General features: G+C 41.4%; 1 protein-coding gene across 7 annotated transcripts; it reads right to left on the bottom strand.

Annotated features, from left to right (window-relative positions):
* Positions 1–1727: 1727 nt before the first annotated feature.
* Positions 1728–26360, bottom strand: THOC1 (THO complex subunit 1). 7 transcript variants are annotated; one of them, XR_012830871.1, is made up of 22 exons: positions 26277–26357; positions 25201–25274; positions 25036–25096; positions 24250–24316; positions 23045–23163; positions 21721–21769; positions 21110–21205; positions 20735–20817; positions 20154–20227; positions 19464–19572; positions 18097–18228; positions 16183–16283; positions 14475–14541; positions 14252–14302; positions 13511–13581; positions 12074–12169; positions 11081–11146; positions 7389–7472; positions 7013–7160; positions 5426–5504; positions 2768–3355; positions 1728–2232 (listed from the first exon to the last, which is right to left on the bottom strand). XR_012830871.1 is itself a non-coding variant. In XM_075706478.1 (22 exons), the coding sequence occupies exons 1-22, from the start codon at positions 26322–26324 to the stop codon at positions 3060–3062; spliced, it is 1995 nt and encodes a 664-aa protein (XP_075562593.1). In that variant the 5' UTR covers positions 26325–26360; the 3' UTR covers positions 2704–3059. The 7 variants fall into 7 exon arrangements, 5 of the variants coding, with proteins under 5 accessions (XP_075562593.1, XP_075562589.1, XP_075562591.1 ...); XM_075706478.1 differs by lacking the exon at positions 1728–2232 and adding an exon at positions 12626–12649 and having other exon boundaries at positions 2704–3355; positions 26277–26360; XM_075706474.1 differs by lacking the exon at positions 1728–2232 and having other exon boundaries at positions 2704–3355.
* Positions 26361–27422: the final 1062 nt, after the last annotated feature.

Below are 27422 nucleotides of genomic sequence, written 5' to 3'. Positions count from 1 at the left end.
GTGTAGTTAGTATGTGTTTGCTTTCACTTCTTGGGCCACCACTGATGAATGTCTCAAAGCAGTCATGTAATAAAGCCACTTTTTGTTTTTTTAAGCTGTAGGGCTTTCTCTCCTCTCCTGTTACTCTTTAATCAGTAGCTAAGTCTAGTATGGTGGCCGCAAAACTGGGCTTTGCTTACTTAGAGTAAATTCTGTTCCTTCCCTGCAGGAGTGCAGCAGCTGTATGCTAGTGGGAAGCTGCAGTAAAAAAGTATTTCAGTGTTGGCTACAGCCACAAAAGCACTAGGCCATCAACATAACTCGGCCTCTGTGTAGAGGATCTGATTTTTAATGTGGCCCCATCCCTTCTGGGAGAGCTGTACTGATACTAGTCCATGTACAAATGAAATTCCTTCAGCTGTATCTTCATTGACCCTGTGGTGAGTTTAACCGTGCCTCGCCTGCTCAGACAGGCCCCCTCTTTCACCCTCCCTGGGGGATGCTGGCTTCAGCTCTGACCATCGCAGGTGGTTTTTCTGCCTTAGAACTCATGCTGCGGGTTATTGCACTGCTGCCTTCACCGCACAGCTTCCTGGGAGCACACCAAAGGCCTAAGGGTGTATTTTTGAAAGGTTGGATGATGCTTAAATGCAAGTTCTACTCATTAAGGAAGCCCCAGCGCAGTATTGGCTCTGTTCCCCACAGAAATAGTACAGGCTCCTCTGGTTTTAAAGGCCTGTTCTGGTCTTGTTAAGAAGAGAGCGCACAGGCCTGTGCCTGGCTGCTGCTTTGTGGCACTGTGTCACCCCCCAGTGTGGTCCTGTGATCAATGTTTCCTCTTTTAAAGCTGCTGTTGGCAGTTGAAAAAGAGCCTTCTGCTCTGAACAGCTGCATGACCCTACACCTATGAAATAATTAATCTTTTATTACTAGTCACAGCCTGATAGATATGAAAAAAGGGTAACTATTTTTCCTTCCCAGAAGGTGTTCTGCCCCATTTTCTGGTGCTTGTTCCTAATTTTGAGAGCTGTGCCTTTATCACATCAGACAACTGTACTGTATGTTGTCTCACTGGGCCAAGATACACTTAATTAACGGTTGGAACACTGAAAACCCCACAGAGAAACAGCAGTTACTGCATGGCTCTGCAAGCTGCCACCTCCATTTCCAGTGGCAGTCTTCCCAGGGCTATTGAACCACAGCCTTTAGTTACACCCTAGGGCTGGCGGCTTGAGTCAGTGATAGGGATCCTCACAGCCAGGATCTCTCCCCAGCTGGGTCTAATTCCAGGCCTGGCACATTTTGATGAGGTCACACTTGTCAGATGATGGAGGGAAAAAAAAAAAAAAAAACAACCCAAAAAAACCCTGCATTCCTCCTGCACTGCGCTGCTGCTGAGTCAGAGAGAGACAGGGATCAAAGCTAATCGGGGGTGGGGGGGACACAGCTCAGGGCCCATCTCTGGCCTTGAACACGAGCACCGAGACAGCCCTTCATGCCTGAAGCATCGAGGATGTAACTCACAGGACGCAGCTTCCTGCAGTCCCCTTCCCCTGTGGCCCTCCTCAGCCCCAGCTTTCTGGGCACCCAGGTGGCAGGTAGGCCACATTCATTTTACTTCAGCTGCAGAACAGAGTTTTTGGTTTTTTCCCCCCATCTTTCCCTCAGAAACTGCAAATGCTAATCCAGTGCTGCAAGTGCTCCGACTCCTCCCTAGGAGGCTGCATCTCTGAGAGCAGCAATGCGCCCCCTCCTGTCGCTCATCCCCCCGCACCTCAGTTCACAATATGCTCAAAGTCCTGTAACCAGCTGAAATTGTCACCTTTTGTACCTTCTAACAAATGGTACCTGCAGCTGGAGGCAAGGCTTAGGCTGTATTACTTCCAACAGCTGTGCCATGTCCCACTAATCAAATTCCTAATACAGTTAAATCCAAAGGAGGGGAGCAAGCACAACACTGTCATCAACAGCTCTGCAGGCAGCAACTCGCCTCTGAGCTGGTAGCTAACCACTCCGGAAATTCACAGGTATGATTTAATAACTGAAACAATACTCTGCAGAGAAAAGGTCTGTGATAGGTAGTTTTCCAAACACTCAGCAATTAGAGATTTTACTGAGCAACACAAATTCGGCAAGAAATAGCTAGCTACCACTTGTTTTGTGGCTACGCCACCACCATAGGCTCTTGCTTTTTGAGGGAAAGCAGATCCAGCTCCATGCAACAGCTTGTACCCATCACTAGAGAGCCATAGCCTTAAAAGGAAACCAATTGTCATTTCTCAGTGAAGTGGGACAAAAAAAAAATTCCCTTGTTTATCATAATTCAGGGTTGTTCCTACACAGCCAAACACATGCAGCAACTAAAGTTGATAATTACTAATAAAAACAAGCATAGAAACCTCCCCGATTATTGACTGCCAATGCACAGAGAGAACCAGTTCTTCAGCAGAGCAGACTGACCCCAGCACCCCCAAGGACACCACTTCTTCACTGAAGATGAGTCCAGCGACTTGGAGAAAACAACAGAGTTGTGATGGAGGTCCAAGTCGAATCACTCGCAAACAGGTACCTCTTGATGGTCTCTACAGCTCCCCACCACCCCAAGCGATGGCTTAGAATTCCTTCACACCCACCCATGCTCTGGGAAACTGCAGGGAGACAGCAGGCAGTTAGAGAGACGAGCACCCGCTGCTTTGCCCAACAGGAGCCACCCGAGCTCCGCTGATGCCGAACCCTCCCGCTGCCGTCCGCACGGAAAGCTGCCTTCACTCTCCATCCGCCCTTTTACCTTTCCACCATCCGAGACGCAGCTTCCTATTTCTGGATCAGGATGACTAATCCTTTTCTCAGAAAACATGGACAACTGCAAAACATTATTAAAAAGTTTGACCGTTTATTGAACATAAAACACCTATCAAAAATCTGTTACCTAGCAACAATAGTAACAACTGACAACAACAACCAACCAAACCAGTCACAATTAACAATGACGACGACAAAGCCAGCCAGAACAGTCACAATTCACAACAACAACGGCCACCACCACCAAAACCAAACGAGGCGTTAGCATCTGAAGCGAGTTAGCTGCTGCTTTCAGTGTCATTGGTTAGGCTTTCCGCAAGGTCACTTAACCCAGCTTTGTTCAGCGCAGTAATCAGATTCTCAGGGGTTGCGTGCGCGCCCTCCTGATCCTGCCAGGCAACCAGCAGCTGCTTAGCTCTCATCTTCATGTCCTCGCTGTCTGACTCGATCTGCCGTATATCCGAATCCTTCATTTCCAAGTAGGGGGCCAAGGCCTTCCACTGCTCCCCAAGCCTGTTAGCAAACGACTCGATCTGTTCGCCCGTCATGGCTTTGTCCCGTTGTACCTCTGGACCTGGAGGAAAAAAAGACAAAGAATCACAGTTAGACGTGGGGAATGTCTCCAGATACTGCACATGAGTCTTCCCTGATCTGCCCCATTGTAAACCTCCTATTTATTTACTAACAGACTGACTGACACCTTTCCTTTAGTCATGAAAACCTACTCTGAGAACAGATGGATTTTTACAGATGTTTTACCTGGGTTTCAAGAGGAATGTCCCTTACTGCCCATGATTTAAAAAAACAAACAAACAAACAAAAAAACCCCCAAAAAACCAAACTTGTTTTTTACGTATCTCCTGTTTGATTGAGAGAGAATTGCTAAAGCCTCAAGTACATCAGAACTGCCTCCTCCAAATGAAAACAAGGATTTTGACAAGTAGCCTGCAATTTTCAATACACGAGTCAACTATAGTATTAAAGTACAGAGTGATCTTTAACATTTAATTGTCTTTTGGACTTATTTTAGTCACTTTACACGGCGTTAACCCAGGTAAAAAATAGTTTGCTTCCCTTTTACTGAGTTGCTAACCCTCATGCTCCTATTAGCAGCAGGACTGTGAATAGGATAGCAACTTTAATATGTAGTCAGTACTTTAAGGAATTTTCTGTCATTCTGGCATCAAGATAAAAAAAAAAAGAACAAAAACCACAGAATGCTGTGCTCTGCTGAGAAGCCAAGCGCTGCAGTGATTACACAGGTGGGTCTCCACATTTATAGCTTATCATGGCCTACAATCTATGGCTTACGACCTATGTTTATTTCACACTGTTTTCAAGAAAAAAACCCTAAAGACTGAATTACTTACACATAGAAATTTATCATATTCTTAATTTTTAAGAAATATCTCACTCTCACGCCACCTGAAGAGCCAGCTGGCATGGAGAGGAAGCTTCAACTCTCTCCAGTGCTTTTCAGTCACACTCATTTACCTGAACTAAATCCACTACATTGAAGGGGAAGAATGGAAGATCACAAACAACAAAACAACAGAAGCACTCGGATCACTTCCATTATTTCCAAGCACAACGGTGTACAGTGGACCACAGCTCTCCCATCTTTGCTTTAAGACAAGATTTAAAGAAAGATGTAAATTCAACACAGTGAAGCTCCAAAGGCTGTTTCAGGCAGCATTAAGCTGAAGAGGAGAGAACTTCTCCGCTATTGGCAAGGAGACTGTGGAAAAGGTCAGGTGCTGGATGGAGAAGGGCAACAGGAGAGAGATTGACAGAGGTCCACAGAAGACTTTCCACTAACAGAAAAATCCTTCAACAATATCACAAAGTCTGCAGGTAACCAGAAGTAGCTGGTGCGCAAGTTCTGCGCCCTGCATACCCCATCTGCCCATCCAAGAGCTAGCATACAGAGATACAACACGCAAAGGAGAAGGTGCTGCGAGATGAAGGCATGAATGAGGACGGAAGAAGACAGATTCACAGACACAGGAGACAGGGAAGGACACTTAGGAGCTCGACATACCAGGGTTACAGGCAAAAGACAAAAATAGAAGGACTGGTTCATAGAGAAGAACGAGAGAGGACATTTGTCAGGAAGGTTACTCTTCTCACAGAGAAGTTCTTGCCTTTAAGATACTTTAAATGAAGAGGAAATAAAGATCTCAGAGCTGTAATATATCCATTTCTGAAAGTCCCGTAACTACCCACCCCAGCAGGGGCTACAGGGAGGCACTTACCTGTGGCAATTAAAGGACAGAAACCAGGAAAGCGGGGCGAGGAACACTCAGGTAGGCTTTACACAGAAATGCTGGCATTTTAGCTATAAACACCTAACAACACTGTAAACATACACCATGCAGCAAAAAAGGTGGAAGAGGCTCCTAATGAAAGTGCTAATCCAGCTTCAACAAGTTGGATGTTTTCAGCACTGCAGGCCATGAGACCAAGAGGTTGCTGCTGCTGCCCCATGTCCTGAAAAGGCTGCACTTTTTGGTACGAATGCGGGTTCAAGTTAGAACCACTGGGGTAACCACGACTGGTGACCTGCAGTAGAAACTGTAAGACACAGCTTCTACAACACACATCAAGAGAGAAACTGAAAAGGCTGAGAACATGCAAATCTTACTTTCATTGTTTTCTTTTAATAAAGCATCATTATCTTCCTCATCTTCATCTTCGCCTGTTTTTATTTCTTCAGAAGGAGGCTACAATGAGAGAACTAAACATCACTGGATGAATTTTGTGTTTAAAGAGAAATTTTACAGCTCTGTGATGGTCCCTGGAATGTGTGTTAGAATGGAGAATCTGACATGATCCCATATGAGAATTAAAAATCCCCCCCAGTCTCTTGTATCCAAAACACTTGTTACAAGTGTTCTAATAAAACATAGTATTAACTAAAAAACCCTAATGAAAGTATCCACTGACTTCACAGGATTCTCTCCCATTCTTTTCACAGTAACTAAGGATTACTAAGGATTAAAGCTGTAATACTTTAAAAAAAAAACAAATCAAAACCAGCTTTCTCTAAGGCTACACTACTGATGAGTATTTTAAAAAAAAAAAAACCTGTTACTATTCCTCACTAATTTTATTCATCACTCAGGAATTCCCCGAAGTTTTCTGTACTTTCAAACTTCTCTGTACACTAGTTAAAGGTGGCAAACAAGCAAGCAAAACAACAAACTTTTCACTCTCTGATTTAGCTATTGATTAGCCAAGGTGAACAAAAGGCTGCTTCTTTTTCCACGTTTCAATGCCGTAACATTTGGTACATGACAGTAGTACCATCAGGAATACTGCATACGGTGATACCTTAATATCAAACAGCTTTCTCCTCCCAGTATTTTTTCTAAAATTGCTATTAGCATCTAATTAACTCTGATGGCCAAACAAACAAAAAAGCTACATATTACAATCCAACCTTTACACCTGAGTGGTTTCACATTACAGACAAGGAAGGCCTCAAATACGGAAGCACGAGTTCATATCTGCAAGAAACTGCGGGGTTGTGTGCTAACTCAAAGGTTTAGAAAATGCTCCCTTCCCCAACTGTTAGTCTCTCTTATCCTTGTGTACGAAGTGATCTGAAAGACCCCTCCCTGGCCTCAAATTTGTACTGTTGAACATGCAAAGGGTTAATGCCTTAGATTTAGAGCTGCACAAGGTCTGTTTTTCTTTCCATGTTTTAAAAGTCAAGGGGCTGACAGAAGAGCTCTGGTATATCTTCCTGTAAAGCTCTGGTAACACTTAACCTGCAATACCCTGCCCCTTTACTACAGGCTGCCATCCCAGTAGCCACAGCTACTGATATTCATGAGCCCTAACACCGGCTTACACCTTCAACAAAAGTGGTTTGTGCTGCAACAGGGAACCCAAATACTTGGGTACAAATATACAGGTACAAATACCTGTATACGAACCCAGCAGAAAAAAAACTTGGGCTTGCCACAGCTGTTTGTTCACAGAATACAAGGCAGAGCTCAGCAGTCTCCTGGTTAGTCAATGTTATTCACAGTTTAGTGTTACTGGGACCTTCATCCATTAGACCAATTTTACTTGCAAGTTTTACTTTACAAGCTTTCCCCGCCCCCCCCGACCCCCAACATGGTATTTTTGCTCCCTCCCTCCCATTGTACCAAATGGACTGCAGAGAGACAAGCAGGAAGTCAAATGAATTCAGCATTTATTATTCTAGGATAATATTACTTACAGGCAGCTCCTTGGCTAATTTGATTACCATGTTTTCTAGATACTCAGGTAAGCTCTTGAATTGTTGGTTTGTTGGCTGGAAGAAGTGGGGACTTCTACGAGCCAGAAGCCTCAATGCTCTCCAGCCATAGTTAGAATTGTTCACAGCCCTATAATAAAATACAAATTTGGTTGGTAACAGCCTGTCATCTATAAAAGCACAGAGAAAGATCTGAGTCATTTCCTAATTAACATAATTCTGTCCAAACTTATACATTTTTTGTACATTACTGGAGTCCTGCACAGATATTACTAATGCAGAGAACAGTCTGTTTTCTTTAACAATCTAAACATGAAAGAGATCAAAATAAAGTGAAACACAACAAAGACTGACATACTTATACTTATTTTCAACCATGTTTTCAGGATCTGCTTGTTCAATAGCTTCTTCAAAAAATTCCTCCAACGTTGGCATATATTCCCTAAAAAATAAAATAAGGAGCTAAATACTCTTTACAATCTACTCTAAAATAGCTGGCTTTCGGTTCCTTCATACACGTCTCAAGCTTAACCTCAGAAGAAAATAATCCCCAAACCCAAACTACTCAAATTTAATAATTGCAAATAAGCAAAGAATGTTTGATACGTGTTGCTATAAAATTATTGACTGCATAACCACTGAAGTGTACCAATAGTTGCGAGCCCCGCCTATTACATGCATTTAAACCCTCTGCCATACTAAAGAACATCTGTCATTAGCATTCGGTGAAAAAGGTCTGTGGGACCTAAGACAAGAATTCTGGCAATCAGGAAATGAGACCTTCATAAATATATCCGTAACAACTGACTGGCCGTGTCAGAAACATGCTGCCACCCACACAGCTCACAAGTGCTCAGGAGTCTAAAATGGCTGTCAGGTTTGTACAGTTGGACAGGACAAGTGTTCAAAAAACAGGTAGATGTGGCACTCTGGGACATGGTTTAGTCTAGTCTACCCTTGATTGGTTTAGTGTGGACTTGGTAGTGTAGGTTAATGGTTGGACTGGATGATCTTAAAGGTCTTTTCCAACCTAAACAATTCTATGATTTTGTAAGTAAAACGTGGTCTCTTTACCTCCCCACACTCCCCACTTCAGTTTCATCTGCTACCAGAGAAAGCTAAACTACTATTACTCCCCAATTTCAATTATTTATGATCATTAATTTTAGAGGGCAAAAAATATTAGGCAGCTTAATGTTGTACTTAATGATCCCATCTTAGTGGCTCCCCAACTTGCTCAAACACGTTCATTTCAACCCCCACGGTGATCCCTGTACCTTCTGCTGAAGGTACTTCAGTTGAAAGTACCTTCAATACCAGTCTAAGTCTACCGGTGTCAGGAGAAATTGATTTATTTGAAGCGGACTGAAAAGCATCTGAACTCCTGGGCTCAAAGAGATGTGATCAGTGGCATAAAGTCCAGCTGGAGGTCTCTCACTAGCATATGCCAGGGCTCCATACTGGGGCCAGTACTATTTAGCACCTCCATTACCGACCTACTGATGATGGAACAGAGTGCACCCTCAGCAAGCGTGCAGACAATGTAAATCTGGGAGGAGTGGTTGATAGCCATAGGGTTGTGCTGCCCTGGATGCAGAGGGACCTCGACAAACCAGAGGAATCGGCTGACAGGAACCTCATGAAGTTCAGAAACGGGACATGCAAAGTCCTGCCCCTAGGGCAGGCGCCCTAGTCCTGCCCCCAGGCACCAGTACATGCTCGAGACTGACTGGGTGGAGAGCAGCTTTGCAGAAAAGGTCTTGGTGGACACCACCACAAACATGAGCCAGCCAATGCACCCTGCTGGCAAAGGTGGCCAGCGGCATCCTGGGCTGCATTAGGAAGAGGGTTGCAAACAGGTCAAGGGAAATGATCCTTCCCTCCTTCTGTTGAGCACTGGCGAGAGAGATCTGGAGTGCCAGGTCCAGTTATGAGCTCCCCAGCACAAGAGACGCGGGTCTGTGCAAAAGGCTGTGAATGGACAGGAACATCTGACATCCAAGGAGAGGCTGAGGGAGCTAGGACTGTCTACACCGGAGAAGGGAAAGCTCGGGGGCAGTAAATACCCAATGGGGGCCATAAGGAAGAAAGAATCAGACTCGATGCTACTCAGTGAAAGTACAAGCAGCAGCTGGCAGAAATTGAAATATTGGAAATCCGACTTAAGTATCAGAAAAAAAAAACCAAACACTTTTCTGTGAGGGTGGTCAAACACTGGAACAGGTTGCCCAGGAAGGCTGTGGAGCTTCCACTCTTGGAGAGACATTCAAAACCAGACTGGAGAAGGTCCTAGGCAACTTGATCTAGTTGACCCTCCTTTGAGCAAGGGGGTGGACTAGGTGATCTCTAGAGGTCCCTTCCAACCTCAGCTCTTCTGTGATTTAAAACACAGTATTTGGGGTTCATAGGGGACATATTAAAAGGTGACTGATGTTTCTGTTCTTAGAACAGCTAGAGGTTGCCTCTGAAAGGTATTTAAACTGGTACATAAAGAACCATGACCTAAAAAAACCAACAGAAATATTCAGAGTGATCAGGACAGCTTGCTGCTTTGAACACTAGAAGCAAGAAATACAGATTACTTAAGAGCTGTAGGTTACTGCAAGCTAAGATTATCAGTGGTGCACACCAAGCTCATAATGATCTGTATTTCTCCTACCTGTTTGACAGACACACATCTGCTTCTATCAGGGAACCCAGTGATCAGTTGTGTGGGGAAGCACACTGGCATATAAATTCACTTTAGTTTTGTTTTGAAAAAACGTGTTTTGCCCAGGAAAGCAGTGCCCCACGCATGCTTAAGTGTAGTATTATCACCAACTACTGGAACCAAAACCAGCATCTTGAAAACCCATCTGATTTGAATACTGCTATATTTGGCACTATGCAAAAACTGAAAAGACAGATTTTATCCCAAGAACAGCTATCTAAAAAGATGACAGGTAAGGAAGTATTAGCCCATTTGAATGAAGACATGAGGAATCAAAGCACAAAGTTACAGTCACTTGACCACGTTCAGTCACAAAGTCTATAATAAAACTTGGAACTGAATCCAGATCCTCCACGATCTTCTCTTTCCTGTTTACCATGGCATGCATTTTCTTGGTTTATCTCCATTTGTTTTGTTTCAGGGTTTGGGTTTTTTTTTGTTTGGTTTGTTTGTTTTTTTTTTTTTTTTTTTTTTTTTTTACTTAAAGAAGTTGCAGCACAATACAATCACGCACAAAGAATCAAAACCTTTGGTTCCCAACACAACTCCACCTTTAGCCCTTGGCCTAGTAAAGGCAAGTGTCCCGCACATCCCAGCTTCACACTAAAGGAAGGCACTCCTCTGCAGAGCTCTCAATCTCTGGAAAAGCAGTTCCTTCACTCGGGACATCTGCACAGCTAGCACCTCTCCCCAGGCATCCAGCCTTTGCAGCCACTACTTTTCCAAGTTTTCATACTATGTACCATGTCTGCACAAAAGGGGATTATGCTATCTTTAGCAAATAGAAAGTTATGTAGCAAAGTACATTTTCAGTATTTCCTACAATTGTGCAAGCAGGAGCAGAAGGATAACCAATAATTGTATTTTTCTACATCTGCACCACTAGTAGATCCGGTATGCACTGAAACAATGCCTGCTAGCCAATTTCCTCTTATCTAGTATTGTTCAAAGCACATGCCTATGTGAAAATCATGGCCAAATAGCACGCTAACTTCATTAGAGCCAGACTTGGCAATCTTTCTTTGTTATATAAGGTACCTAGTTACACAGTCACGCTCCACCAAATGGGAATTTCCGTCTGGTTTTTAGCTTAGATTTTACTTTACTAAGCAATCAAAATTACTGACAGCATAAACACTAGTAAGAAAACTGTAAGGAGATTTTAAGATTTAAAAAAAAGATTCATAGAACCAACTTCTCTCAAGACACACAGTGAAATGGCATACCATATAAGATCACTTTCTATACTTTCCTTATGCCAATTTTGTAATAACTGTAATTGCGTGCAATTTGAGTACTGAAAGTTAGCTTTAGACAATGATGTACCATCTTTTACCCACCTACTCTCAGATTTACAAGCTTCCATGTTATCAGGACATAAATTCCAAAGGCGGGTCAGTTCCTCACTGAAAAGAGAAGCATAAATACATATTAAACTCCACATTCATCATTCTATCATTCCCCATCCCATCATTCACCACAGACAGACACATGAAACAACGCTACAGAAATTCTCACCCCAGAGCCTTTATAACAAAGCATACCATACAAACTTTGTGATACATACGTATTAGGAATTACCAGAAGTGACAGAAATCTTATCTGATGTTGCAAATTAGGAAAATTATGTATTAAATGTCTATTATAATCTCTTGCTGATCTACGGTCAGAAAGCATAACAAATTCTCTTTCCAAACTAGCTAAGGTCAGGCTATTTTGTTTTGATAAATGAAATTACTTATCACTTCCTTCTTCAGAAGGGACATTTTACTAAACACTCAGTACAAGGTCTTGAAGCTCAAGACAAGGTCAAAATCTCCACATCTAGGTTGGGTGAACTGTTACAATGAGAAGACTATCATTTCTCCTAAAGAAGGAAGTGGAAAAATGCAGCACCTAGCATCATACAAAATACGGCATTTTTATTGGAGAGGATATATCAAGAAGAATTATTTGCTCCAGGGATAAAATACCAGTGGGTGTTGTTTTAAAACCCACGGCACAGACACATTTTAAGCAAAAACATAAGTATGACAAAAGTATAAAAACTGATCCAATGAGTACAACCACTGATTTTCAGCCTGTAACTTACAGACTATTTAAAAGGGAGCTACAAGAGATGACTGTAAGGAAAGGAAGCCTACTGCAAGTTTTAAAAGAACTGACACATCCCTTGGCTGTTCTTTCTTGGCAGTTGCAAAGTGAGGAAGTTTGGAAATTACTGACTAGAAAAAAAGTCAGTGGCAGAAAAGAAAAAAAAACCCACAAAAAAACCCCAAACCAACTAACTAACCAAAACCAAGAAACCCCGTAACAAAAGAAATCGAACATACTTCCCCATAAGAATTTTTTTGTTTGGTCCTTTTCCTAGGAAGTCCTCTGGAGCTGGCCTCTTTCTCACAGGCCTCATTGGCTTAGAATCAGGAGGTCTAAAGGGGGGGGGGAGGGGGGGAAGAAAAAAAAGCTCTTTAGTATCAAACCAGTAATATTTAGAGAACAAAATTAAGCCATTCCACTTCAGCTAGTGCTGAGTTAAATCATAATGAAAGTATTCAGGACTGCGATTCTATGAGTGGAAGGAGGTGGGGGGAAGAAGAGAGAGAAGGTAAAGTAAGGATAAGGATTTGCCATACACCATAAGGATAAGGAATAGGATTTGCCAGACACCAAAATTAGTTCACTCACAAATTTAAAAGGTCTATCAGAGTCCCAATACAGAAAAAAAAGCAAATAACATTTATGCCAGCAGCACATACTAAGTATGATCTACCCTCCTGCTGGGATCATTTGTTCTATGATTGCAAGTTCTCTTTCCCCAGGTGCACCTGATTTCATGGGATCAGAGAATGGAGATCCCAGACCACTGAGGTTAGGGTAAGACCTACCCAAGCTGAAACTCTGGCTGAGATCTAAAGAAGGAGACAGAACATTTATAAAAGTCAAATTTCATAATTTTACTTTTTTTCCACAATAGTAATTTCTCTCTTCTCAGAGCCCCCCTCCCTTTTTTGTAAGCAGATGAAGTCATGAAGAGGTGGCTCCACCTGATCTCTCCATATCTGCAAAGTGATAATGACCCAGCTGCTCCTTACCACAAAGAGGCTACAGTCTGTGCGCAGAATAAATAAGTATGCAACAGGAATGTTTGTTCACCACCTCAAGATAGTCAAGTAGACATATGGAGTCAAAGTTCAAGTTTTGCTGCTAGTTAGTAACTAATTACACAGGAAACCTTTCAATGGCGAAAGCCACCTAATCATAATTTCCTTTCAGGTAAGCGATAACCACCAAGTGGCAAACCTGGTAAGGTACGTAAGAGGAGAACTGTTACACAAAACTCCAGGTATGCTGCCCCAAAGCCATAATGCCAAAGGCTTCATTAGAGGGAACCCAAAGCAGTATATGGAAAAGTCAGGCACTAACTTCTTCAACCTAGGGTCTGCTGAAGGCAGAAGGGGAGACAACGTGCTTCAGTCTCCTCAGTCACTGGATCATTAGTATTAAGAGAACAAAACATTGCTGTGAGACAGTGAGGAATGCTCTCCTGAGACCCTGCACATGCACAAGCACCACTTCACTAACATAACGAAGCCTTAAGACTTTCAGCAGAAATCTAGGAGCCTTCTGCACACACAGAAGGGACAGTCAACGATACAAATCTCAAAGTTGTGTGAATCATTAACGTTCATATACATCAGGGGTACATATTCTGAAGTTGAACCACCATTTCAAACAAGCAGCAGCAAGTTTCTACTTCATAATAGAGCTACCTTTCTTTCACAAAGCTTGGGCAGCCCTCATTTTTCCATGAGTTCCAGTTTTCTTCGGTATTTAATATATGCTGGAAAAAAACATAATATTGCACATTACTGGGGTCAACTCCAAAGGTGATCACGACCCTAAAGTTTTTAACTGAGCTATTAAAATTAAGGGTAAAACTTTGTTATAGTGTGTGTATTTCAGCCACTATTTTGAAGTGTGTGTATTTCAGCCACTATTTTGACAGTCATCAGTATAATCTTAGACAGATGGTTTAGTTTACTCAAAAAGAGTGTATCTCCTCTCTTCAGTAGTTGTGGGAAAGGCTTTATTTCTCCTTCTCTAAACAAGAAAATAGATGCAGCCAAAGTAAAGGAGAAAAGGAAAGCAAGGAGGCAATTTTCATTTCACTTGCATCTTATTTCCATGTCTTTGGGCACAGTCTCTGCAGAAAGGAGAGCTTTTAAAAAAATTTTTATTATTTTTTCCCCACTAATCAATGTCTCCTGTATGCACACATGCACATATACGCACATTTCCATGTCTCCCCAGGATAAGGAAGAAAAGCACATTAATGAAAACATGGGAAAAATACAACTACAAAATAAGAAGATTTTATGAGACCTTTTTAACTAAGATGAGATAAAAGTTCTCTCAGATATTACATCTATGTTCCAAAAGCTAGTTTAAACTGATACTGCTTTTTTTCTGTGCTATATAGACTTTGTTCAGATAGGCACCAAAGTACTTACCTCTACCATTTTTGAGAACCTTTCCCCATCTGGAGGATTTTCTGAAAGAAGCTATAATTGGGATGGAGAAAAAAGTTAACTTTTTGCATTATATTTGTGGCAGAATATGTAGGAAAAATAAACCTGAAGAAAATGGTGGTTACTGCTTCAAAGGTCACTGATACAATACTACACAATAAATATTTTTCCATGTAATTTTTATAGAAGTAACTAGTGTACCAACCTGGTAAACCGCTTTTGTAGTATCCTCAATCCAAAGAGACTGTTCATCTGTTAGAACATAGTTTGAACTGGAATTGGAAAAAAAAAAAAAAGAAACAAAAAACCAACAAAAAAGGGTCATTAAATTAGCTCACTTCCCCCCCGCCCCCCCCCTTAAATTTTAAGAGTTTACTACACATCAAAATAGTGCTGAGGACACATCATTTACATTACACACTTTCTGAGGGGTGTTAGAGGGGATCTGAAGAAAGTATTTGAATGTGCTCTGGTCTGGTCCCATGGACTGACCACTTACTAGTTTGTGGAGTTAAACAGATGTACTTGTGGAATACACTTTCTGGTGTAGCTTCATCCAGTAGGAATGGCATTTGCATGATTCAAGATCACAGCTTGATGCTGGAGCCAAAGCACAGCAAGTGGGCACAATGAAGAGACTTACTTCAAAAAAACCCTCTCCTAATGCCAGCTAAAGCACTACTGTAGGCAAACCATAGTAAAAGAAACAATCTACTGGCTGCATACAGAACACAGATCTTGAATATCTCAAAACATTAATTCTTTTAATGAACTGTTTGTTGATGATTGGAATGGTGACCTTAGAGGTCCTTTCCAATCTTAACGATTCCTAGTTTATACTTGCATTATAAATAATCCAGCCACCAAGCCAGGAAACATGAAATTGCTACTCTACCCTTAATTGGTTTAGTGGTGGACTTGGTAGTGTTAGGTTAATGGTTGGACTGGATGATCTTAAAGGTCTTTTCCAACCTAAACGATTCTATGGTTCTGTGGTTGAAATGACTATCACCTCTACAGGACCGAACTGCAATTCAGGAGACCTGAATTCTATTCCTTCTCTGCCACCGGATTGCCTTGGTGAATAATACTGAAAGATAATCTACGGAATGAGGAAAATAATCCTCATCTAGTTTGCAACATTCCTTGAGATGTGTTTATAAGCAGCAGTATAGTGCAGGTGAAAGACAGCTGCCTTAAATGTTAATCATTATGTGCACATGTGGACAAGGGCACAGGAAATGATAGAGTTAGGGGTTTTTTTCATCATAACTTTAGAGTACAGGGTAGGAAAAGATAGGGTTTTGTTCTGTCCCACTAATTTATAAAAGCAGTAACCATTATTGTTTTTTCTTGCTATTTTCACCAGAGTTCTGTAGCACACCAAGAAAAAACAAATCAGCAACCAATGCCACATTAGAGAGCAAATATAAATTGAAAATGATGCCACATACAAGTAGGTTGCACTGGTCTAACAACTTGCTGCTGCCAAAGAGAGGGACTCCTTCCCTCACAAGGCTGGCACTCACCTTAAGCAAGCTTTAGTGGCCTCTACTTCTCTGAGACCCCACTCAACTCACCAATTTGGCAGAAAACTAACTCTGCGAAAATGAGCAGATTGGGTTTTTTGCTGGTTTAGTGAACTGCACAAATTTGAGTAAGTCTAATGAACACCGGAACCACTACAAGGGCGGGTGGAGAATCACACAGAGAGGAGCAGAGAAAGGCAAGAATGAGACCTCTGCTTTCCCACTGTAAAATAACTTCAGCCACATCCTGTATTTACCAATCCAAGGCTCTGCAAGTTCCACAAGAACCTTAGAACAAGTAGACATAAACTCTTCTAAAATATTTTGGTTTACCTCCAAGTTCTTAGCTCCCCATCCCCAAAACACAAAGTATTTCCACATTACCTTTTAAATTTGACCTGTCCCTTTAGATACTGAAATAGTATTAGGTACTGCAACAAGATGTGACGGCGAAAGTTACTGTCACTCAGCTGTAAATCCATCAGCTAAACAAAAAACAAACAAACAAAGAATTACACATTGTCCTGGTTTTGGCTGGGATACAGTTAATTTTCTTCCTAGTAGCCAGCATAGTGCTGTGTTTTAGATTTAGTGTGAGAAAAATGTTGATAACACACTGATGTTTTACTTGTTGCTACGTACTGTTTATGCTAGTCAAGGACTTTTCAGCTTCCCATGCTCTGCCAGGTCTACGAGAAACTGGGAGGGGGCACAGCCAGGATAGTTGATCCAAACTGACCAAAGGGCTATTCCATACCATGTGACATCATGCTCAGTATATAAACTGGGGGGAGTTGGCTGGGGGGCAGCGATCGCTGCTCGGGAACTGTCTGGGTATTGGTCAGCGGGTGGTGAGCAATTGCGTCATGCATCACTTGCTTTGTATATTATTATTACATTGTTATTATTATCATTACTATTTTACTTTATTTCAATTACTAAACTGTTCTTATCTCAACCCAGGAGTGTTTCTCACTCTTACTCCTCCGATTCTCTCCCCCATCCCATCGGGGTAGGGGGAGTGAGAAAGCGGCTGCGTGGTGCTTAGTTGCTGGCTGGGGCTAAACCACAACACACATATATTTTAAAGACACTAAACATGCATAAGTGAAAAAATCCAACAAATGTTTTCAGATAAACTAGATGGGGACTGTTTTTACAACAAGATGATGGTAAGTCATTACAGAACCTCTATTCAGTATCATCTGTCCGGACAGTGCTCCATAAGGTACTAAGATTGCTAAACTGTCATCTAGCACAATTTAGGAAAGACAGTTATCAAAATTTCTAATGAAATCCATTTTTTAAAAGCATGAGGAACTGCTTGTAAAAGTAAACAGTATCCCTAGATTTTTGTTCAACTAGTCTTATACAGCTAGATTTTACAATGTTCACTTTGAAGAGAACAAGAAGTTGGAAAAAACAAATACTCAATTTTTTCAGTAACTGAAGTACAGCTTGCTTTGTTTTCCTGTGAACTACTGGCTATAACGTACGGGTTTGGTTAGCACAGAAGGGCTCACTCTCATCAACACCTGCACAGCGATACACTGCTTGGTTTCTATCCTATGTGCTGCAGCACGACAGATCATACAAAGGAAACATTTGAAGATTCTTTAAAGAAAAAGACCTTTGACTACTGGGTGTTAAGCAAGCAACCAGTTCTATATCTTGTATACTGTTATTTTAAAATTGTCAATACACAGATCAAAGGCTTAAGAGGAATTTACCTGCTCTATCTCAGAAAACTCATGCTGCATTTCTGTCATCTACTAACGCATGCATTTAAAAGTTAAAGTTACATATTATTCCAAAATGAAGACAGCAATTTTAGGATTAAATTCAATAGTGTTGTATTTTTGAGTTGATATTAACAGAATTAAAAACTCTCAAGATCTCTCTAGAAGCAATTTTAAACAAGACCATTATGAGTCAGCCAAGTTTTGAAAATGTAATTCTAAAGGCAGTAAAAAAGCAACAGATCTTTAAATATTTACTCTCTTTTCCCTTTCTAAACGTAGTAATACACATCAAATGCAATGAATAAATGTTAGCTTTACTGCAGACTCTTATTTCAGAAATAAAAGTCCCCGAATCATCAACTAACGGAGGGAATTCACACAATGTAACAGGACACCCAGAGAAGCTGTGGAGTCTCTATCTGTGGATCCAAAACCCAACTGGACATAGTGCTGATCAAGCCGCTCTAGCCGAGAGCTTTGAGCAGGGAGGTTGATCTAGAGACAGGTTCCTTACAACCTCAACTAGTCTGTGATTCTAAGAAAAGAAATCACATACCTTTTCACTAGTTAGGAACTTTGCAAAATATACATGTTCTCCTCCTGTTTTTAGTTCTTCCAACTTTTTTCGGGAAGCCTGAGTGTCGTCCAATTTGTAACTTTTGAAAACAGCCAAAACTTCTTCTGAGTACTATAAAACAGTTATTTACCACATTAAAATAATACAAAACTTTTGTAGTTAGAGAACTACATTAGACTTAGTGCCAAGCAAGTAAAATAATTCATAAACTTGCTATCAACCAGTCAAAACAAGACCCATTTGCCATCAACATGTAGGGCTTCTCTGAACACCACAAACGACAGTGAAAGTGTTACCGTTTCAGAACATCTAATAATTTGGAGTATTTAAAATATGCTAAGAAAAACAATGTTATGGGTTGTGACCAGTGCACAACTGCTTCATTACTTAGATGTTATGAGGCAAAAAGGTCCACATGATGATAGTGCTATATTCAAACTCAATTTAAATTGTTCAGAATATATATGAAGAAAGGTACATAAGTGAGAGTTAAATTTGCAGTGCTGCTCTTAAAAGTCAATTCAGGGCTTGAAGTTGCAATGAAGAAAAACTCAAAAATTTCATCTGAAAGAACTGAAGCCTGGCCTTGTTCAGTTTCTCTGAACCATATGTGGGGGTGGTTTTTTGTGGGTTTGGGGTTTTTTTTTGTTTTGTTTTGGGTTTGTTTTGAAAGCTGAGAATGTAGACCTCATTAACTAGATTTATATTAGAATGTCTGAGCAGATGTTACCTCTTATTACCAGAATACAGAGAATGAACATTAAAAAAAAAAAAGTCGTCTTGCTATTAAATAAGCAGTGAGTGGCAAATTGTGAAGAAACAGGCAGCTCAGCAATAAATCATCCTCGACACTCATACTAAGCGAAATTGAAACAGCTGGCTGAAGGGGACATTCAAGTCATTGCTTCTATAAAGAGATTTGTTTCAACAGAAACCTACAATCTTTAGGATCCCGCTGGGATCAATATGAGTATTCAAAAGTAAGATCTAGGACTAGGTAGAACTATTTTTCTTCTTGGGCAAAAAAACCCCCAAACCCACAAGTTCTGCTTTTTGCAGCTGATGAATCACAAAAAAGGTACTTCTGACATTGTTTCAACATATGAAGTCTTTCTGTTACTGACTTAGGCAAATTTTATTAGGGGATTTACTGTACATCTTAATATACTGTTTATTGTCAAAGGCTCACTTTAAAAAAAAAAAAGCAAAATGCATTTTCTCATGCACTACTGTTTTTCAGCGGCATTAGCAGTTGAACTGTTCTATGCTTATGCCATCACTCTTCTACTTGTATAAATGGTTATTTTTACTTATGCTGAATGCTTGAAAGCATGAACTCAGATTACCTTAAGAAAAGTTTTCCATGAGACCTTCTCATAGCACTGCACAGGATTTCTAAAATAATCTTGAAGTGACCAGAATTTTCTATACAGGTTATAATCTATTGGAATGGAACTGGGGGAAGAAAAAAAAAAAATTCAAATGGTTACAAAAATACATATTGAAAGCAATATATTAAATTCAAGTCCACTCAGGAATATGGAATCACCGAAATTAATTTTCTAAGTGAAATAATAAGTCAATAGCAAGCCCTTACAAAGAAATCTGTAATTTAGAATTTGTCCCTAATCCATCCAGTCTACTGTTACTTTCTCTCCACAAAAGCAAAAATAGTGTAAAACTCTTAAGATCCCTTTTTCTTACTATGTAGGGAATAAAGAGGAACACAACTTATTCTCCTAAAAAGCATATACAGCATGTACTCAGAATCCCTGAATACATCTTACCAGAATAAGTTTCATAAAGATAATTGGGAAAATTGTAAAAAAGAAAGAATACCAGTGGTTCTCAGCCAGAGTATGCAACTTTTTCAAATAATCTGTAGATTTCTTTCCTGTTCCAGGCATCTCCACTTAAACAGATTAAGACACTGCTAGGTTTTATCAGATCTTGAGAGGACAGGAGGCGAGCAGAATTCCAAGTACAACTTTTAAGGGTATTTCCTGTTTCAACTTTTAGAATTGCTATAAGCTCACCAACTCGTTGGTGCTTCATCATCTCCCATTTCACCTTCTTCTACATCCATTCCTTCTTCTCTCTCCTCAGTGTGCTAATAGGAAAAAAATAATTAAAAATTCATACAAATACCACTATAATTTACATACATTTTTCATGGTGTTTATTTTAAACACTGTATTACACTTCAGATCAGAAAGCTTAAGCTGGTAATTCAAAAGATCTCTGAAGTATTATTCCAGTACAATGCGCACCAAATTCCTGTTTTAACACCTTACTACACTTCACAATGGTAGCCTGACTTCTCTTGAAAAAAAGCTGAAGGGATAGCACTATCCTCCATACACTGTGGGGAAAACTTAGTACAGTTAAGTGACAGTGCTCAACCCTCACAATCAAGTCAACTTTTTCCCCTTAAAGTCTGCACAGTTTAGTGTACCAGGCAACAAGCCTACTTCCAGAATCAGCAGCTTGATCTGGAAGAGGGGCAACCGAACTATGAATATACCATTCTGAACACTATGCACAGTAGTGCATTTCTGCACTAATAGTCTTACACGTTTCCTGCAGAATGAGTGAAAAATGACATAGGAATTTTCACCTTCTGTCCTAGAGTGCTCTCATGTTCATTGGTATTGAAAACAGTGACATTTTCCAAGTTAAACTGACTCTGCAAGTTAAGTCCTGTGAAAAACAAAGGGTCAGTCTTAAGAGCTGTGAAGTTCATAAGTCTGTTCATTCAGCTGTTTATGAGATACTGATATTAAATTCTCAGGAAAAGCACTCAAAACTTGTGTTTGAAATCACAACAAATGAAAGTCACTTACAATATCAAGGGTAGAGACAAGAACTAAGATGCAAGTGCAAAGTGATTTTCTCCAACTGAATTTGGTCTGCAACCATCACAAACTTAAAAGATTCAGCATATTTAGCCTTTGTTAGATGTTAAGTGTCATGAAACATAAAAAAGTCTCACCTGATTTTTCTGAAAGCGGAAATAACCTAGCCAAGAACAGCTGAATTCTTCCACAGAAGACTGTGTTTTGTGACTTAGATAATCTTCTTAGGAGGTCTAAATATTGTAAAAAGTAAACAATATTAGCATTTATCCCTCTTTCAATTTCTCACACACTAGAATTTAAGACTTGTTAATTACATGACCTACATAGCTAATGAAAGTAAGCTAAGATTTTTAAGTTTAAATGCCAGTAACTTCCTCAGATCAGCCATATTTTTTCCAAACACATTTTACCAATTCTCCTACCACCTTCAACAGCAATAAAAAAATAAGTTCAAATTAATCCTACTCAAATACAGCCTCTGATATGGGCCTTGTCATTGCTGAGGAATAAGTATTTCTCAGATATTCCACTGTAACTGCCTCCACCGATAAAAAGATTTCCCTAAGGTCAGAATGACTTTTCCATTAATCCGCAAGACTCATGAATATCCACTGAGTGATCTGCCTTTTAACTTTATTATTTACTGAACATATCTGAATGTAAATAAAATTATTAAACTCACTTTGATTTGCTTGGATAGGGAGTTCTTTAATTCCCCCCCCAACCCCGAAAAACTACAACTCACCATTGCACATTCGTAGCAAGTAATTTTTCCCTGCAGAGTAAAATGTGTTCTGAAATGGAGTAAAGGTATTTAGATCATTAGGAGAACACAGAACCTTCTTGAGGAGAACTTAAATCAATCGCAAGCCATGAGTAAGTATGAGTCATTGCTACTGTTAACTCTAAAATTGAGTTTTCCATTAAATAAGAGGCAGGTTTCACAAAAATGTAACACAAAACAAGCAGTCCCACAAATTCCAAGAAAGCATAAAACACAGCATTTATATCCAGCCTGCATACAGAAAAACCGCACATGCTAATGAACTGTAAAAGCAGCATCCACACTTTTTTCCTAGAACACACTAATTTTTACACTCATTGCCTTTATTATTCCATACATTATTTATACACAAACACAAAAAGCAATACACAAAAGATTTAGAGCATTCACAGTACTAGTAATTTAGCAGCAGGAGAAAGAAATTGATAGGTACTTGAATTAACGATAAAGAACAGTTTGTGACTATATTGGGGGGGGGACACAATGTTATCTGAAACAGAACAGCCTGAATGAATGACTATGGGAGGTAGTCCTGGTTAAGAAATCACAGAGAAACTAGAATGCTTTTCAGGTGTTACCTACAGAGTTGCTGACACTTCTGGTCCTGGCAGTACTGCCAAAGAGCAAACCACGGATACAGAGGTCTAAGATTTCTTATGATCTTGGAATAAAAGGCAGGCAGCTTAGCACTTCTGCCAGAGACCCTGAATTCCCTCTTTAAATAACAGCACCTGCAGCACAAGAAGCTCAGCAGCCTGTCACAACAGCTCTTCTCCTGCTACAGCACCATGGTACAGCAAGAGCGTAAAACCCACACAGGCCTCAAAACACCAATTGTTCCTCAAGAGCAGGAACATTTTGGGCCAACATATTCACCATTGCTGTAGTCCTGTAATGGAAAGCTCATTAAGGAAGTGACCAAGAAGGCCTCTTTCCCTGCAAATTGGAGATCAAGGAACCTCCTGCAGCTCTGAGGAAGAAGCTGAATAATAAGTGGAGAAGCTACTCATATAAATTGTGCATTAGAAGCTAAATTTCCAGTTTCTAAATGTGACAAACACTGTATACTGTAGAGAAAGGAGTTAGAAATAGAACATCAATTAAAATTACGATTTTTTTATTATTAATTTTCTGACCTCTGCTGCCCAGACATTTTTAAGCCTCAAAACAAAATGTGCTCAATGCTACTACTATTTTAACATAAAGACATTTAAAAAACTGTAAAAATGGTTCAGGTAGACAGAAGCTTTGGCGTAACTATATCACATTTTGGAAAAATACCTACCGATTTCCACGTAGCAACATTTTTCTCCACAAAAGTGAAAATTTTGTCACACTGATCCAAAGGCAGGCAATCCAGAACATCCCCCAGAAGCACAAAAGGGGTTGATGCAGTGCAGATACCTATGAAGAACAAGGAATATTTTATTCAGCAAATTTGAACTATAATGCAATAAAGATGCATGGCAGTTGAGGAACATTGTTAAAAAAGAAGAAGGAAGTTCTCCTGGGTTCCTACAAATACTAACAAAAAGCTTGGGCTAAAGCATCAACTTGCATTAAAGCTATTTCTAGATGTACACATATGCAGACAAGCTTTACAAGAGCTTTCCACTAACATAAAACAAATAATAAAAGAGTAACTGTTCTAAAAACCTCACAGCCTGAAACAACGTTACATCTCTTTGCGGACTGCAAGTGAACTCTTTCAGACTTCTAAACCCACAGTTAGTTACACAACACACACCCATGAAGTTTGAGAGTCTTTTTCTCAAGCAAAGTACCACTAATGCAGTGCTCCAAGTCTGTCTACCCATGCTCTGTAGTTCGGTAGCATCTGCATTCCTCATAATCACAGGTCTTGTTATTCTGCAGTTCATAACACACATACGTAGTTGAGCTATATTTACTAAAACAAACAAGTATTTTATGTGTAATGTGAACAAATAAACAAAGGGAAGAGCATGAAAGCCTCTTCAGAAGAGATTAGCACAATGATTTCTGACACAAAAGACAGTTATAGAAACAGATTCACGTATCTAAAAAACAGCCGTGCACTGACAGGTCAGTACTAGGAGATGAGCACAGATATTCAGGAGAAGTTATTTCTGGCTCTGCCAGTGACTGACAGAGAAACCTACAAGTCATTTAACCTCTCTGCCTCAGTGGTCTCACCTCTAAAATTACAATGGTAGACTTCTAAGCATTTTACAGTGGCAGACAAAGATAGAAAATGCTAATTATGTTGCAACCAAAACCATGAATCTTCCTCTATTTAAAAAAAAAAAATCCAACACAAATGTCACACATACAACTAAATTTAATTACAGTATACTTCACTTCTCTCATGAAACAGACTTAAAACCCCCTAGTGTAAGGACCACATATTATCAAAGCTAACTGCTGTAGACAACTTATAAAAATTGAGATTTTAAAATTCCCCTAAATGGCCCTTAAAGCTGCCAACAGATTTGAGAGAAAGACACTCACCTTCTGTGACTCCACTGATAGCAAGAGAAATAATTGCCAGGAGGTTTTCACATGGAGCTTTGTTTATCTAAACAAACAGAACAGTGTTAAACTTCCCTATTCTGACCTAAATACATTTAACAAACTAAAAGTCTTGTTTCCAAGTAGGCAACTTTAAAACAAATATTGACATTCAACTTCCTAAAACTTCAAACAATCTATTAAATCAGACCTGTCAGTTAACTATGTAAAGTCTTTATTGAGTGAGCAACATGTCTTGACCACTTCCGGCCATTAAAGACCCTACAATGCCTACCGTGTAGAGACAGTCATTTACCTCTGAAAATTAATATTCCACATTCAGCCTTCATTCAAGCAATACCAACAAAAACATTCTTTGATTCCTTTCATCATTCTTTTCAGCTGACAGGCAGCTTTGTTACATGCTAGTAACAGATAACCCACTCCACCCCACTCTTACAGTGGTAGAATAATGCATATCTATGAACTAGAATATTAAGACAGAGCAGGCCTTCATAAGCATTACAAAGAACTGCTTGAAAAGGCTAAGTCAACACCTCTGGCTATAGTGTGGCATCTGCAAAATACAGCCATTCTGTCTTACCTACCAATCTCCTTTAATCATCTATATTCGATCTTAATTAGATAACTTTTACATAATTCATGTTTTTTAATAAACAGTATTTCCTTATGCTAAAGTAAGTTGCTGTTAAATTAATACATTAACTTGCAAACAGAAATTTGAGCTTTATCAAGAGATAAGCTGTAGCAGTTTAAAGTACTTACTATTTCTTCTTCTACTATAACTCTAAAAGCTTGATCCAAGGTACACTTCTTTTCATTTTCACTGCAAATACAAACATTCCACACCAATTAATAACAACTGTTAGGGACAAGATTACAAAAAATTATCAGAAAAGCACCTTTTAAAATCAAGTGACATTTACTCACCTCCCAGGAATCTGGTTAAATGCATTTAACAACGGCTTGATACTTTTGTTATTCAGAGCCTCTCTGGCAGACGTCTACCAAAAGGTAAAGAAAGAAAAGTTACAAAATCAGTACAAACCCAGAAGTATCTCCTCCTTCCTCTACCTGACAGTGGACAGAAATACTAAGAAATCTATTTGCCACGCACCACGTGTCAGTTTGCAAAGAGAACTTTGTAACAAGTAGGGCAAGTAACAGATGCCTAGCAAATTAGGCATGTGAGGTAGCAGAGCATCACACCTCAAACCTGGGCTAACAGTGTGGTAAAAATAGCAGCTCGAAAAGAAACACAGAGGAATACGCTGCTGTGACCAATGCTGCGTCTGTAAGAGTTTTGAGTCCCACGCACACAACTTCACCTGCCTCAAGGGCAGGTTACGGTGGTTTGGGACATGACTCCTGCCAACGAGATGGTCTAAAAATGACTATATCCTGTAACAAAATCAATATAACGGAGCAAGCGGCTCTGCCTGGACCGCTTCTGTGCGAATCCCACCCTCGGACAAGCCGGGCCACAACCGGCGGCACCCGGGGCCGGGGCCCGGGCCCCCATCCAGCCCCACCTGCCCTGGCAATGGGAAAGCGTCATTCAGCAGGGGCGCAAAACGGACAAGCGCAACAAGCTACGGGCCGTTTTGCTGCGGGGGTCACGCCAGAATTTAATTTCTTTTTATTTTTCATTAATTTGAGGTAACTAGACAGCAGATCCTCCCCCTTGGCGGGCAAGGCTGAGCCGCCTACGAAGGCCCGTCCCCAAACTTCTGGCGCTTTATCTCAGCTGCGCTGAACGCTCGTTAAAGGGAGAGCCCGGGCCCCTGCTCGGCGGGAGCCGCGGCCGGGCCTGCCGGCCCAGCAGCGGGCAGAGGCGGCGCGGCCGCTGAGGCGGAAGGGGAGCGGGGGAGGGAGGCGGGGGCGCGGGCAGGCAGAGCCCGGCACCGCCGCAGGCTGCCGCCCGCCCGCCCGCCCGCCCGGTCCCCCGCTCCGAGCGGCGGCGAGGGAGCCGAGCCCCGACCCCGCCGGCGCCCGGCCGCGCTCACCGTGAAGCGGAGCCGCGCCTCGGGCAGGCTGAAGAGCGGCGGCGACATCGCTCCAACTGAACGACGCTCCCCGGCGCGCGCCGATGACGCCATACTCCTCCGAACGGCGCTGCGCACATCCTGGAGACGCCCCGCCTCCTCGCCCCGCCCCATGGGCGGGGCCGGCGCCACGCTCGCGCCTCCCGCCTGGGCGGGGCGCATGCGCGGAGGGGGCGGGGCGGCGCTGTGGTGGGGCGGGGTGGCGGGAAGGAGGCGGGTGGCCATGGAGTGACGCAATCACAGACTCATAGGCTCGTTTACGTTGGAGAAGACCTTTAAGATCATCCAGTCCAACCATTAACCTAACATGACCAAGTCCACCACTAAACCAACTAAGGGTAGAGGAGCAACCCCACGCCTCCTGGCTTGGTGGCTGGATCATTTATAATGAAAGTAAAACTAGGAATCATTAAGATTGGAAAGGGCCTCTAAGATCATAAAGCCAACCGAATCCTGGGCTGCATCCACAGAAGCGTGGCCAGCGGGTCGAGGGAGGTGATTCTGCCCCTCTACTCTGCTCTGGTGAGGCCTCACCTGGAGCCCTGCGTCCAGCTCTGGAGCCCTCAGCACAAGAAGGACATGGACCTGCTGGAGCGGGTCCAGAGGAGGGCCACCAAAATGATGCGAGGGCTGGAGCACCTCTCCTATGAGGCCAGGCTGAGAGAGTTGGGGTTGTTCAGCCTGGAGAAGAGAAGGCTGCGAGGAGACCTAATTGCGGCCTTCCAGGACTTAAAGGGGGCCTACAGGAAAGATGGGGGCAATCTTTTTAGCAAGGCCTGTTGTGACAGGACAAGGAATAATGGATTTAAACTAAAGAAGAATAGATTTAGACTAGACATTAGAAAGAAGTTTTTTACAATGAGGGTGGTGAAGCACTGGAACAGGTTGCCCAGAGAGGTGGTAGAGGCCCCATCCCTGGCAACATTGAAGGTCAGGTTGGACGGGGCTCTGAGCAACGTGATCTGGTTAAAGCTGTCCCTGCTTACTGCAGGGGGGCTGGGCTAGATGATCTCTAAAGGTCCCTTCCAACCCCAAGCATTCTATGATTCTATGATCATCAGTCCAACCATCAACCCAAAACCCCCATGCCCACTAAACCATGTCACA

This window comes from Pelecanus crispus, chromosome 2, assembly GCF_030463565.1.
Source record: "Pelecanus crispus isolate bPelCri1 chromosome 2, bPelCri1.pri, whole genome shotgun sequence".
NCBI classification, from domain to species: Eukaryota; Metazoa; Chordata; class Aves; order Pelecaniformes; family Pelecanidae; genus Pelecanus; species Pelecanus crispus.
Note: the sequence above shows the minus strand (reverse complement) of the source record. Positions and strands in the feature narration are given on the sequence as shown.

Coding starts and splice junctions, on each gene's coding strand:
- THOC1 (XM_075706478.1), bottom strand. CDS start 26,324: ATGTCGCCGCCGCTCTTCAGCCTGCCCGAGGCGCGGCTCCGCTTCACG. Junction 12,170..12,625: donor CAGCCAGAGTTTCAGCTTGG/GTAGGTCTTACC, acceptor CCCCCCCTTTAG/ACCTCCTGATTCTAAGCCAA. Junction 7,161..7,388: donor ATGGTTGAAAATAAGTATAA/GTATGTCAGTCT, acceptor ATTTTATTATAG/GGCTGTGAACAATTCTAACT.